General features: G+C 37.8%; 1 protein-coding gene across 4 annotated transcripts in view; it reads right to left on the bottom strand.

Annotated features, from left to right (window-relative positions):
* Positions 1–14579, bottom strand: part of kaznb (kazrin, periplakin interacting protein b) — a 334246-nt gene that overhangs the window by 13122 nt on the left and 306545 nt on the right. For 2 of the 4 annotated variants that reach the window (XM_017692866.2, XM_017692867.2), the window contains 3 exons: positions 12574–12754; positions 11932–12065; positions 10475–10601 (listed from right to left, as the gene is read on the bottom strand). In XM_017692866.2, the coding sequence (XP_017548355.1) occupies positions 10475–10601; positions 11932–12065; positions 12574–12754 (442 nt within the window). Of the gene's footprint in view, positions 1–8550; positions 10602–11903; positions 12066–12573; positions 12755–14579 lie in introns of those variants that run through there. The other 2 variants (XR_005129279.1, XM_037532183.1) reach the window with 2 other exon arrangements.

Here is a 14579-nt window from a genome sequence, read left to right as displayed (position 1 = left end):
GTGTTCCAAACACTTCCATGGCCACAGGTGCATACAACCAAGCACCTAGGCCTGCAGACTGCTTATACAAACATTTGTGAAAGAATTTGGATCGCTCTCAGGAGCTCAGTGAATTCCAGCGTGGTACCGTGACAGGATGCCACTTGTGCAACAAGTCCAGTCGTGAAATTTCCTCACTACCAAATATTCCACAGTCAAATGGCAGATGCTGAGGCACAAAGTGCGTAAAATGGTGGATGCTGAGGCACATAGTGCACAGAGGTCACCAATCCCTACAGACATCCAAACTTCCTGTGGCCTTCAGATTAGCTCAAGAACAGCGTAGAGAGCTTCATGGAATGGGTTTCCATGGCTGAGCAGCTACATCTAAGTCTTACATCACCAAGCGCAATGCAAAGCATTGAATGCAGTGGCATAAAGCGCCGCCACTGGACTCTGGAGCAGTGGAGACGTGTTCTCTGGAGTAACAAAGTACACAAAGTACAAAGTACACAAAGTACGGATCTGGCAATCCGAAGGACAAGTCTGGGTTTGACGGTTGCCAGGAGAACGGTATTTGTCTGACTGCATTGTGCCAAGTGTCAAGTTTGGTGGTGGGGGGATTATGGTGTGGGGTTGTTTTTCAGGAGTTAGGCTCGGCTCCTTAGTTCCAGTGAAAGAAACTCTTAATGCTTCAGCAGATCAAGAGATTTTGGGCAATTTCATTCTCCCAACTTTGTGGGAACAGTTTGGGGATGTTCCAACATGACTGCGCACCAGTGCACAAAGTAAGGTCCATAAAGACATGGATGAGAGAGTCCTGACCTCAACCTGATAGAACACCTTTGGGATGAATTAGAGCGGAGACTGCGAGCCAGGCCTTTTCTTCCAACATCAGTGTCTGACCTCACAAATATACTTCTTGTAGAATGGTCAAAAATTCCCATGAACACACTCCTAAACCTTGTCGGAAGGCTTTACAGAAGAGTTGAAGCTGTTATAAAGCTGCAAAGGGTGGGCTGACATCATATTAAATCCTATGGATAAAGAATGGGATGTCACTCAAGTTCATATGCATGGGAATGCAGACAAGCACATACTGTTGGCAGTATAACACTCCTATGTATTTATTTGATCTAACTAAGTTATGTGAAAGTAAGGCTATAACTACCCACAGGCTACTGGTGGTTATAAGGTTCTTGACAAGTCATTGGGAGCTGACAAGACAACTATATTTCTGTTCACTTTTGGTTTCTGGGCACTCCAGAATTTAAGTGTTGCATTACACATGATTTAAATATGAAATTCAACAAAGTACATATTCAACTGTGTGCATGCTGCTTACTCATAGCATACTGTTAAATTAAAGTGAGAAATTTACCTGGTAATGGAAAGAGCAGGTGAGAGACTGAGCAGCATAAAATACTTAAGTCTCAATTCTTCTCAACAGGTAGATTCTCTAGTACTGTGTTACAAGTAATATTAACATTATAGATCAACTAGATCAACATTATAACATTCAGTGATCCAAAAATGATTAATATTACGATCACTGGTCAGTAGCTGGTGAAGTTAGCGTTAGTCACTATGCTAGTAAACCTTGCATTTACTTTCCTACACAGGCTTTAATACTGCTTATGGCAGCTCTAACTTAAAGGGTAATTCCACTGGTTTGTCTGCATAATTAAATCCTTAGGATGTAAACAATATCATTCATAGTGGTTTGATGTGAAATATTCCATTCTAGTGGATCTTTGTTCCAGAGGGACTGTTCCAATCTACAGGAAATCAATTAGAAAGGTTCACAGTGGTAGAGATAGAAACTAGGCATCCAAAGTGTTTTATGCCTCTAAATCACAGAAAGCTATTAAATGAAATGGGTAAAAACACTTTGTCTGATGCCTGAAACATTGTTTTCTGATATTTGACCTTTCATGGCAGAGTGGGCATTGCAAGGCAGCATATTTTTCAGATTTGCCTCTATTTTGCTATCGTCAACACAACATATAAAAGCTCATAGGACACATATATGTTCAATGGTGATTCTAGATAGTAAGTAAAATGGCTATATTTGTGTAGGAACATTACAAGTTCTGGTTCCTACCACTGTAAAGAAATGTGAAAAAAGGTTTCTAGTTCTATAATGCTGAGAAATTAATACAGAAGCTATTAAAATTCTCTGTTGGTTCCTGGTAGATTTTAAATGGTCTCTAATGGTTAAAATAAATATAAAAATATTTTGTGTTTTCTTAGGGGTTTAAATCAAATCCTACATCCATTATTGTATTTAATGGATTACTAGTGAGTTCTAAAGGCATTCAAGATTCAAGAGTTTTATTGTCATATGCACGGCGGAAACAGGCAGTTACACTGCACAGTGAAATTCTTACTTTGCTGCTCCTCCATTCACCAAATATAATCTTAATATTATTTTAGAAAAAATAGAAAAAATTAAATATAAGAATAACACTAAAACAATAGCAAAAAAGTGTTCATTCTACATGAAGCTAGTTATCTGGCTACCATTACTCCAATGCCCATTAGAAAGCAGAACTATTAGGTTTTAATCCTAATGGTTCTATTTTTTTATTTTTTGCATCAAGCTTTACAGCAGTGGTCACTAACCCTGGAGATCTACCTTTCTGCAGACTTTAGTTCCAGCCCTGATCAGGGTCATCTAACTCACTGAATTATTGCCCTTAGAAGTCCTTTATTAGCTAAATGAGGCGTATTAGTTTTGAGTCAATTACAATGCATAAAAGCGCAATGTATTCAGAATACAGTTAGAATACATACTGATAAAGACTCTTACTGGTCGGTAGTTCTCTTAATGTAATTCTTCAGTTCATATGTTCCATAAAAAATATATATATATTCTTGAGTCCTCTGCAGCTCCCATAATCCCCCAAGCAGGACTCCAGTACTGCATCAATGCTAAGCTTTTCAATCACAAACTTGTCCACATTATTAGTTACCAGTTTGATCATCCCTTAAAGAGTTTTGTAACGCTGAGGTTTACAACTGATCATTACTCTGATTTATCAGTCTGCTCAGGCTTTAACACTTCAGAGTTTGTGAAGAAAATGTTCTTCAGGTTCTTTAGAAAACAACTTTACATGTCATGTACTGATTTTAAAACAGTTACTAAAACAAGCATTGATGTGGTTTGTTTTAAAGAGGATAAATACTTATTGAAATTTAGTGGAAAGGAAATTCTAGAACGATTCTAAAAATAACCAAATTTTTTCTAACATGTAACTTGACCTGAATACAGATACTTGATTTCTGTAGGCTGAACACATATTCCCAACACATGTGTTCTCTTACATCTTAACTCTGGTGACTACAAACATGCACTTGTACATTCTCCACTGAAGTATCAGCTGTTTTTGGCTAGAAAGTAAACACTGAAAATCCAAAAATAGATTCTGATAAGAGTCATGGGAAAGGGAAAGGTTAAAGTTCAGGAAAGAAGTGGATAACTACACACTATTTCAATGCTATTATATAACAACACTAGCTACTTAAACCATAGCCTACTTACTGGCTTGCACAGGGTATTTTGGAGAGGTTGTAGATCTTTTGATGATAGTTCTGTGGGCAGGAGTGTTAGCTTGCATGCGGCACAATAGTATCAAAACTCAATTTTAACTCCTATTTAATTGAATCCAATGACATTTAGTGGGAAATGCACTTACGACAGAACACATCAGCTTGGGAACATTTCTCTTTAGCCCAAGGGGGCAATTTTTAAAAAATGCCATTGATTTTTCCCATGAAGAAAACCTGAGGTTCTTATTTAGGTAATGATGCACTAACTCAGAGCTCCACAGGTTCTTACCAAGAAAATATAATGCATGTCAGACCTCAGTTCTTAGAAGCACATGCCCACCATATGTTATACAGTACCAATACCATGGAGAACCATAGATTCACACTGGGTGCACTGATTATGTGTCATGCTGGAAAGTGGACCATGCTCAACTCTTGTGAATAAATTCGCAGTCAGAGCCACTTGCATGCGTCAGGAAAACAGCATTTGTCGTGCAGCATTGCCATGAGTATGTCAGCTGATAGCTCAAGATGCTTTTATTCACCTATGCTCACTACGCAAGGTGCAAATAGCATGTGTGTACCAGCAGGTGGCAGTATAGTAATTTCTTTTGGGCTCATAAGGCCTCAGGGGCAGGTTACATCCATGCTGTCTGATTAAACTGGCCATTTGTGGTTTAATTCAAATTAGACATATGAATATGAATCAGTGAACTATACTACTACTACTACTACAACTACTACTACTACTACTAATAATAATAATAATAATAATAATAGTAATAATAATATTTGATGTTATTAAGTAAGCCTATGTTAACCCCTGTGTGTCATTTTAAACTACAACCAAATGCAAAGCATATGAATAGTAATAATCAATATTTTGCTGTTGTTAAATTTGGCCTTGGTTTTAACACTTCCCAATAAATGTCATTTCACTATGAAAACATTTCTAAACCTTTACAGCTCTTTGAAGTTCACTTAAATCGCATTTGCTCAGTTCAGGTTTTAATTAGCTACACTTAAAGGCCTTTATCTGATAAGTGTTTGAGAGAAGGAAGGCTGGTGGGTCTGTGTGAATAAATGAAGCCCTAAAGCGCAGAGGAGGGACTGAATTAGAACTACGACCTTGCCTACTGAAAGCATGGTTTTAATGGAACGGACCAAGATCACAGTCCACTCTCTTCTGAACTAATGTGGATAAAAACATGTTTATACTGAACCATGCAGTTTTAATCTACACTGACAAAATGGGACTTTCAATAGAATTTATTCAAATGCGTCAGTTGGATGCACATTAATAAAAGGTGTTGCAATGCAATTAAATGCCAAAGGAAATAGCCTTAAAGAGAGCAACTGCATTAATGCAATATCAAGTCATATGTAAAAAGTTTTGCATACCCTCTGCAGGTAACAAACTTAAAAGTCACATTTTATGTTTTTTTTTCATGTTTAATTTAGAAAAAAAACAGTCATTGTGCATTAAAATGTGCTGAAGTCTGTAATAGGCTGAACTCTGTAACAGTAAGAGTAGTCCTCTTCCAATCCACCTAATGGTATAACAATGCACACTAACAGAAAGAGCTGTGCTGCTAATAGGAGGCAGACATGGCTGCAGAAGCAACTGTGGCAGTTGGAAATAAATCTGCTATGGCTGAGATAACCAAAGTCACGAAGCAGAACAACTCATTTAAGTCTCACGTTTTAATAACTGTGTCAAACTTGGTTTTGCTCTGCAGGGTGAGTACAAGCAGTACTCATATGAGGTGGCTAGTTGCCTAGTTCAGTAAATGGTTTATCTTCCAAGGTTCCCAAATTCTCAGGGTTAACGTTAATCTAGAATAACTCGGTGTACTTATATTACTATGTAAAATTTAGCTCTACCAGAGAATTTGTAGATAGAGAGATAGAGAATTGCTACTCAATATTGTCTTCTGGGTTTGTCAGATGTTAGAGGGCGCTCCTGAGCAAGTCCAAAAGGAGTGGATTAATATGGAGTTACTCTGTCTGTTACTCTGTCAACAAATCAGCACTCAGTAGCAGTAATATTAGCATCTTGCTGCTCTTAACTGTTTACAGTATAAAAAGGAAATGTACAGGTAAGTTTTCATTGGTTTTAGTGAAATAGATCCTTCTGCTTTCCAGCATTTAAAGAAGGTATGATTTGAAACTAATTTAACTTTTTTGTTTGTAGACATTTAGCTCCGTTCATCCCACTTCATTTAGGATTCGCTCACAGGTGCTCACAATATTCACTCATTTTGAATTTGATGCCTGCAACACATTCCAAAGAAGTTGGGACAGGGGCAACAAAAGACTGGGAAAGTTGAGGAATGCTCAAAAAACACCTGTTTGAAACATTTCACAGGTGAACTGGTTAATTGGAAACAGGTGAGTGTCATGATTGGGTATAAAGGGAACATCCCTGAAAGGCTCAGTCATTCACAAGCAAGGACGGGGCGAGGTTCACCACTTTGTGGTGTCCAACAGTCCAACAGTTTAAGAACAACGTTTCTCAACCTGCAATTGCAAGGAATTTAGGGATTACATCATCTACAGTCCATAATATCATCAAAAGATACAGAGAATCTGGAGAAATCTCTGCAAGTAAGGTGCAAGGCAGAAAACCAACATTGACTGCCAGTGACCTTCGATCCCTCAGGCGGCACTGCATTAAAACCCACATCATTCTGTAATTGGTATTACCACATGTGCTCAGGAACACTTCAGAAAACCATTGTCAGTGAACTCAGTTCGTCGCTCCATCTACAAGTGCAAGTTAAAACTCCCAGAAACACCGCCGGCTTCTCTGGACCCGAGCTTATCTGAGATGGACTGACGCAAAGTGGAAAAGTGTCCTGTGGTCTGACGAGTCAACATTTCAAATTGTTTTTGGAAATCATGGATGTCGGCCAAAGAGGAAAAGGACTGTCTGGATTGTTATCAGCACAAAGTTCAAAAGCCAGCATCTCTGATGGTGTGGGGGTGTGTTAGTGCCCATGGCATGGGTACCTTGCACATCTGTGAAGGCACCATTAACGCTGAAAGGTACATACAGGTTTTGGAGCAACATATGCTGCCATCCAAGCAACGTCTTTTGCAGGGACGTCCCTGCTTATTTCAGCAAGACAATGCCAAGCCATATTCTGCACGTGTTACAACAGTGTGGCTTCGTAGTAAAAGAGTGCGGGTACTAGACTGACCTGCCTGCAGTCCAGACCTGTCTCCCATTGAAAATGTGTGGTCCATTACGAAGCGCAAAATATGACAATGGAGACCCCAGACTGTTGAGCAACTGAAGTTGTACATCAAGCAAGAATGGGAAAGAATTCCACCTACAAACCTTCAACAACCAGTGTCCTCAGTTCCCAAACGCTTATTGAGTGATGTTAAAAGGAAAGGTGATGTAACACAGTGGTAAACATGCCCCTGTCCCAACTTCTTTGAAACGTGTTGCAGGCATCAAATTCAAAATGAGTGAATATTTGCAAAAAACAATTAAGTTTATTCATTTGAACATGAAATATCTTGTCTTTGTAGTGTTTTCAATTGAATATAGGTTGAAAAGAATTTGCAAATCATCGTATTCTGTTTTTATTTATGTTTTACACAACGTCCCAACTTCACTGGAATTGGGGTTGTATATTAAAATCCAGTAACTATATAGAAAGTGCGCACTAAAATCTGCAGAACAATGCCATATTTAAGTTTGTTCTCTGTAGAGGATGTTCACTTCACTTAACTAAACATATAATTAGAAGAAAAATGTGAAGAAAAATATTTAACACAAACCAATGTTCCTCTATACATATAAAGGCTTTAACACACAGTGATTTATTTGTGTGATTAATTCGGACATCAGTAAAATAGCTCATACGTGTATAACTGATAGTATCTTGCACACAAAATACAAAAAATACAAAATTATGTATTCGCCTTATGTTTGATTTTTGTGAAACTTTTGCTGGAGGCATGAAATTACTCAACCAATCAGATTCTGTTGTTCGCATTAGGACAATTAAGGTGGCCATCAAGCATAGTACCAGTATCTCCAATGGATATCCAAGCTATCTGTTAAAAGTTTGCATAAAGTTTCAGCTCCTTTTGCATTTCTGGAATAGAAAGTTGCATTTGTTCATTTTTTTGCAACGCAAACAAAAATAGTTTTTATGCCAAAAATTAATGTAGTATATTTTGGAGATCCTTTAGTTCAGCCATGAATTGAAGCCATTAATTTCACTATTTAACTTGATTACATTGATAAATATATAAAATGAGTTGATTTTTTTTTCCACCAGCAGAATGGCAACTACGAGGTTGGTAGAAAGGGGTTAATGGTATGTTATTGTTGATGTCTGGGTTTTGGTGTACATGCCTGGGTACGCACTTACTTCAGTACTGAACAATCTGCATCCATGTTTAAAGAAAAATCAACATCTGATTTATTCCACAGTTACACCATGATTGCTAAAGTTGGGAGAATTGGACTCCATCAAAGAACTGAACAGATCATTCCACCATGCATTGTGATTGCTGCTGGTGCTCACAGAACTGTTTTAGAACATGTGGTATGCCACCATCTATCTACCATCATAATGTAAACGCAGCATAAGAAACTATGTACAGAAACTTGTGATACTTATGTCATTGATATGCATGTCTAAAGCTCTGACTTCAGTGCTTTGGTTAGGATTAGCCATCACCAGGAATGAAATGATTTCGTATTGTTGCCATTATTGGAGGGTTAATGGTGTTGTATTAGTTTCAGTTGACATAACTCATGTAGGTTATGGATGCAGTGGCATTTGGGCATTCGTGTCCACTGAGGTAAGACGATGTTAGGACACGTGTGTTAACACAGATGGTGGGTAATCACAGATGAAGAGCAAGGGAATTCCTCAAAACATGGCAACCCCAGAGCAGGAAGGTTAAAGGTATACACACACACACACACACACACACACACACACACGCATACACATACGCATACACAGGGTCAATAAGAAAGGAACATGGATGTCGGGTTATGTGTTTTATTTTAAAATAAGCTTTTATTTTGGTATCTTTTTAATCATATTTATTTCCAGAATGTTAAAACCTCTTTCTGCCTCTGAAATTGAAGACAGTCTTTTTTTTCCACTGAAATAATAACTTCCTTCCTAATCTTTAAATAAATGTCTTTAATAGATTGACTCTTATATCTGACATAATCTACATTACAAACCTTACAACATAAAAATCATTAGAACGAACATGAGGAAGGAAATGTTTAATTTAACAGAGCCGAACGAATGAAAAAAATCAGTGCCTCCACAATGCAAAGAAAAGCTTTTAAAAGAAAAGAGTGTGTTTGACATGTCAGCAGAGAGAGAGAGAGAAGCATGACGTCATTAGCGTCGCTAATAAATCAGAAGCAGTTATGAAAGCAATGCAGGTTATGCTTTTGGCTGTTGATTTTGCAGACACAGGAGAAAGAGCGACAGAGAAAGTAAGTCACTTCAGAAAAACATTCCAATACAAGGAAAATTCCTTATCTAGGTTAGGAATGTTTAACAGAGCAACCTTGGAAATTACCTTCAGCTAAAACCTTTGGCACTTGTTAAGTTAAATTAAGGTCTTCATGAGTTTAGCACCCATCCTGCGAGAATGTTCACTATAATTTTTCATTTTATGTGCAAATAAAGGCCAGGTTTAAGGGTCACAGCCCATGCCGAGTTATGCTCATGTGAACAAATAGTACAGTGAGGGTATTTAATTAGCAGCTGCACACAACCCCTATATTTCCTGTATCGCACTGATATCCTCTCTACAGCACCAATATCTCCCCTACAGCAGTGACATGTTCCCTACAGTGGCATTTTCCTTACAGCAGATATTTCCCCTACAGTTCTGATATCCTCTACAATGCTATTTTCTTTACAGCACTGATATCTCCTCTATGATTTTGATATTTCCTCTATGGGGCTGATATCTCCTCTACTCTGCTCATATCTTCTCTATGGTGCTCATATGTCTGCTGTGGTGTTGATATTTCTGATACAATGATAATGTCTCTGACATGGTGCTGATATCTCCTATTTGATGCTGATATCTTCTCTGCAGCAGTGAAACCTCACCCACAGCTACTGCCTGATAGCGCATTCAGTTCCACTAATTCCACCTGTCCACATACCAAATATTTATTTATTATTTTTTTATTTGCATTTCTTCATTCAAAGAAAAAACTGTACTTGTGGGTGTGCGTAGAATGTTGTACTCATGCCTTGATGTGACTTTGTAGTAGGCATTAATAAGTGTGCATATATTTTATACATACATAGCGGCCATTGTTCAACTACAGTTCTAGTGTTCTAGTTCAAGTCTGAAATCCTAGCACGATGGCTTTGAGTAATCATAGCTGTTCTAGAGCAAATAAATAGCAAATTCTTTAAATGTTGGTTATGATGGTATGAGAATGAATCATGTAGCGAATGGAGAAGGGAAATCTAATTTAGGCTTGAAAATGGAAAAAAAAGCATTCATGACAGAGACATAACAAACACAAGGTGCACAAGAACTCCTATTTACAAATGCACAGCAGTAATTCAAGTTTCCAGTTTATAAAAAGAGACATATATTACCACAAATAAAAGCGTTATAACACAGCATAAACATATTCACACGCAAATGATCCCATGTATATATTTATAGGTATGTAAACATATCTACATATGCCTACATATATAAATATATATTTCATTTACATACATTATTTTCAGTGTACTATGTACATTTCAAGGAGGCAGCAGGTATTTCTCCTTCCTGTGGTTCAGCAATGTGGCACACGCGCTCCCAAGCATACTTTCATACACACATACATCTTCACACATGCGTGCAGATATACACACACAGCTCAATCACCAGTCGGCATCCTCCTCTATATAATAATCAGGTGTGGAAGTACCATCAAACAGGCCAGGGTCCAGAGACTTGCGCTGGGACTTGCCCCGGGCAAACACTCGAGAAAGTGACCCCAGACTCATCTTCTCCTTCTTTTTCTTACGCTTCTGGTCCTCGAGATCCTCCATGGACTGAGCCAGCACAGACAAAATAAGCAAGAGATGGATAGAGAAAGAGAGAAAAAGAGAAATAGGGGCAGTAGTGGACACATGACCAGGTCAGTCATTTTACATGTGATTCAACTGTAAAATAATGTCTCCCCAGAAACAGGGCTTCAAGATTGCAGCCACAAGCCGTTTGCTCTGCTTTACACTTGGTACTTCACTATTAAATGGCAATTCCACTGATTTTTGAAATTTATGTAAATTTGATGTTTGAGGTTTGTAGAGTGGTTTGATGTAAAATGGTTCTTTAGAGAAACGTACTGACCTGGGTTTCTTTATAATAGCGGTAACAGCATCCAGAGGTCAAGGTGCTTAAAAACCAGAAATATAGCCATTTTATTGGGTAAGCCTACTGGGCCTTCTGAGAGTTTTTGTAATGTTGATCATGGTAAAAAAAAAGTGCTACATCTAAAAAAATATGTTTTCTGTTTTGCCCTGCGTGTACCGCTCCATTATGAATTAATGAAAAAATACACTTTAGGTCAAAACAACATCTCAGGCATCAGGGAATGTATTCATGACAATTTCATGTAATATCTTTCTGTGAGGGAGCTTTTAGACTTTCTCTAGCACAGAGTATTTCACGTCAAACCACTCTGAATCATTCTGTTTACATCTTACTGCTTTGATTAAAATGTTGTACACATGTTGTAATATGAATTATTTTTGAAAACTCTATGTGGAAAGTGTGAATGCTAACATATACATACCACATTTGTGTTGGTAAGAGGAAAAGAAATTTGCCTACAGTTTACATATTAGCCATGATTTTGTCATTTTTTGGACATCAAAACAAACTGGAAATAGTTACAGAATTCAAACGATTTGATAAAGAATGTCAAAAGTAAATATTATCATTTTGTAAATGTAAACATTTTCATTATGTAAATAACAGTTAATCATCACTTTCCTCGCCATTGTAGCAGGGTAGGACAAGCTTTACAGAGTGAGAAACCTACTGAAATACTGAAATGTTATAAAAAATATATTTTTAATATAACTAAATTGAAACGTGATTCATCTCAAATTACATGTAAAAGATGTTAGATTAGCTACAATAAAAGGTATGGTTAGATTGACTATACAGCAACTTTAAACTTCTATGGGTTAACGGGTAAAACCCCTCCCGAGCATCTGATTGATTTAATCGATTGATTTAAGATCACTGAAGTGTGATCTATGGATCTAAAGCCCAGTTCCTGAAGCCCTGCCCCTGAGCAGCTCAGTGCATGAAGTGTAGGATAAAAAGAGAAGTCTGGGGGTGATTACTTGGTCGAGGGTGCCAGGCGGCTCTTACATTGCAGAGGGAGTGTGTCCGGTGCCGCGGTGAGTTAATGTCGCTGGGTGTGGACGAGCGGTCACCATCGGCCGCTGAGGCATCCGAGAGGATGGAGGGCTGACGGGAATGACAGGGGCTGATCCGCAATGCAGCTAGAAACAAGACAGACAAGAAGTGTCTGAGGAAGGCCACAAAAAAGGGCACACTCAAACAAGGACACATAGTGCTCAGCTTCCATCCAAGTGTTCAAAGTTTCTGAAATAAAAAAGGCTTGATGGGGACAGAAAATATTACATTGTCAAACTTCACATAAAAGTTTGAATGCTTGCTTAAGATGGATATTTTTTACTTTTAAAAATGATCAATTATGATGGAATTACATTTGCCAAATAAATACTGTACAAATAAAAAAGTCCAGTCGTAGCTATGAAACAGGACTGAAGGTAGCAGGTTATTAACTAGGCAATTACTAAATTACTGCAGAAATGTAAACATACTTTTAAACACTTAAAAAACATAACAGGGAAATTTATGAAGGTAGCTAAGTGTTTTAGTTAAAAAAAAAACAAAGAACACCTTGCACTTTGGGGTCTGCTAGTCTCAGAACACTTACTACCTCAGACCACACGACACCACTGGATACTGGACATGTATGTGTACCTTGTCTGTCTGCAGGGTGTGAATGGTACAGTGTTTGCTGGCTCTGTCTGATTGCTGCAGTCAGTGGAAGTTCAGCCTGCATCACCCACTCCTGACTGCCATTCACCACCGGCTCCGAGGGCATGGCCAGAGAATGACGCTTCGGAACATCTTTAGTCAGGGTAGCTAGAGACTGCTTCGCCTGAGGTGCAAAAAACACACACGTACACATATACACACATACCTTGTCAGGATGTGGGGTTGTACACAGGTCTCATATATATATAATATATAATATATTTTATATAAATAAATATATATAAAAACAAAATATGCATTATAGTAATTTATTTCCCATAATGATGTAAGGGACAGCGGGCCAAAACTAATGCTTGGTAAAATGCAACATTGTTAAAAACATGCATGGTGAAACTTTCAAATACGCAATGCATTGCTATCTTTGAATTTTGAACAATTTTTGATCAAAAACAAAACTGTGTTAGGTTGTGAACTATTCTCATCTAATACTTTGCAGTTTAACCTGTTTTATTCACATTACAGTTACTGATTTAATAAGAATTTTATTCCTTGTGATACTTAATTGTCTATTATAGAGCAATATCAATTTTACATAATACACTTAAAACACATTTTTCTCTATATAGATTACCAGTTGCTGTACATGTAATTGCTTACAGCTGACTGTAGTGCAATGCCTGAGTTCAAAGGCAGTAAGTAGTGTAGTGTGAGTAGTGACAGGCTGTTTAAATGACATATACCATATTGGGTTATCTTTTTCCATATAAACTGAAAGGATTACTGGGTATCCCTGTCTACTTTTCAGTAGGTACAGATGTGTTTGGGTTTTAAAGAGCACTGTAGAAGTGATGAGCAATGAGATACATTTTTCCAAGACGTAGATAAATTCCATTATTAGTCAGTAATCTGAAATGGGCAGTTATATATGTATGAATGAATGAATTTGAAATTGATTACTTTTGTTTAAGAAACTGCCCCAAAGTAGATGTAAGTATCTCCTTTTTCAAATTTGATTTTTTCTATAACATTTGAGCAAAGCAGTTGCTCTTTGTATTGCGTGAAAAACTCACGATGAATGGACCAATACAAATGCTCTGAAAACTGCTTTGAACAAAATCTGCTTACATTAACTTACATTCAAAATAAAGATTATGTTTGTCCTGTCCAGTGAAGCTACTTTTTTTTTTGAAAATATGTGTATCATTATGTATCATTTTCTACGCCTCATAATAAATTTAGCTCTAATCTCACTCTCAGTAACCAGTACACGCCACTTTAATGACATCAGATATAATTAGAGTCTCAGGACATAGCAACTCAGTAGAATAACTGTACTAATGAACAGCACTAAAAATAAACAATAACAACAGCAACAACAACATTAACTAAAGAAATTTAATTTGTCATGCCGCGCCACTCTTGTTTTTAGCCTCCTCATCAGGATCTCAGGATGCAGGTTTCACTCAACAGGATCTAAATGGCCCCCTCAGACTAAAACTTTTAATCTGTGTGTGTGTTTGTGTGATTGTGTGTGTGCGGAGTGTTGGCACTGCAGGTGGGGCAGCACACAGAGCACAGAGACATTAGGCAGATGAACAGAGTAATGATGCTTTTACAGCACAGCCAACAGCCCTCAGTCTCTCCACAGGGCACTGTGTGTGTTGGAGACAGTGTGTTTTAATGCCAAAACAACAGCATGCCATGTGTCCTTAGTGAAGTTATGAAGGCTGGCAAAGAGCCTCTAGAGGCCTGAGGCTCTCTCTCTTTCTATTTCTCCCTTGTTCTTTCTCTTTCTTTCTCTGTCTTTCTTTTTGTTCTGTCTCTCTTACCTTCACTCTTTCTGTCTCTTGGGACGGCATTCTAGCTGGCCTACTACCTGACGGACACCAGACAAACTGACGGAGGTAAGTATTTGCATAGATTATTCAACTAATATATTTGTTGTTTTTCAGGTTTTGACATAATTTTAAATTGCCTTTTGCCCTTTA

This window comes from Pygocentrus nattereri, chromosome 21 (assembly GCF_015220715.1).
Source record: "Pygocentrus nattereri isolate fPygNat1 chromosome 21, fPygNat1.pri, whole genome shotgun sequence".
Lineage (NCBI taxonomy): Eukaryota > Metazoa > Chordata > Actinopteri > Characiformes > Serrasalmidae > Pygocentrus > Pygocentrus nattereri.
Note: the sequence above shows the minus strand (reverse complement) of the source record. Positions and strands in the feature narration are given on the sequence as shown.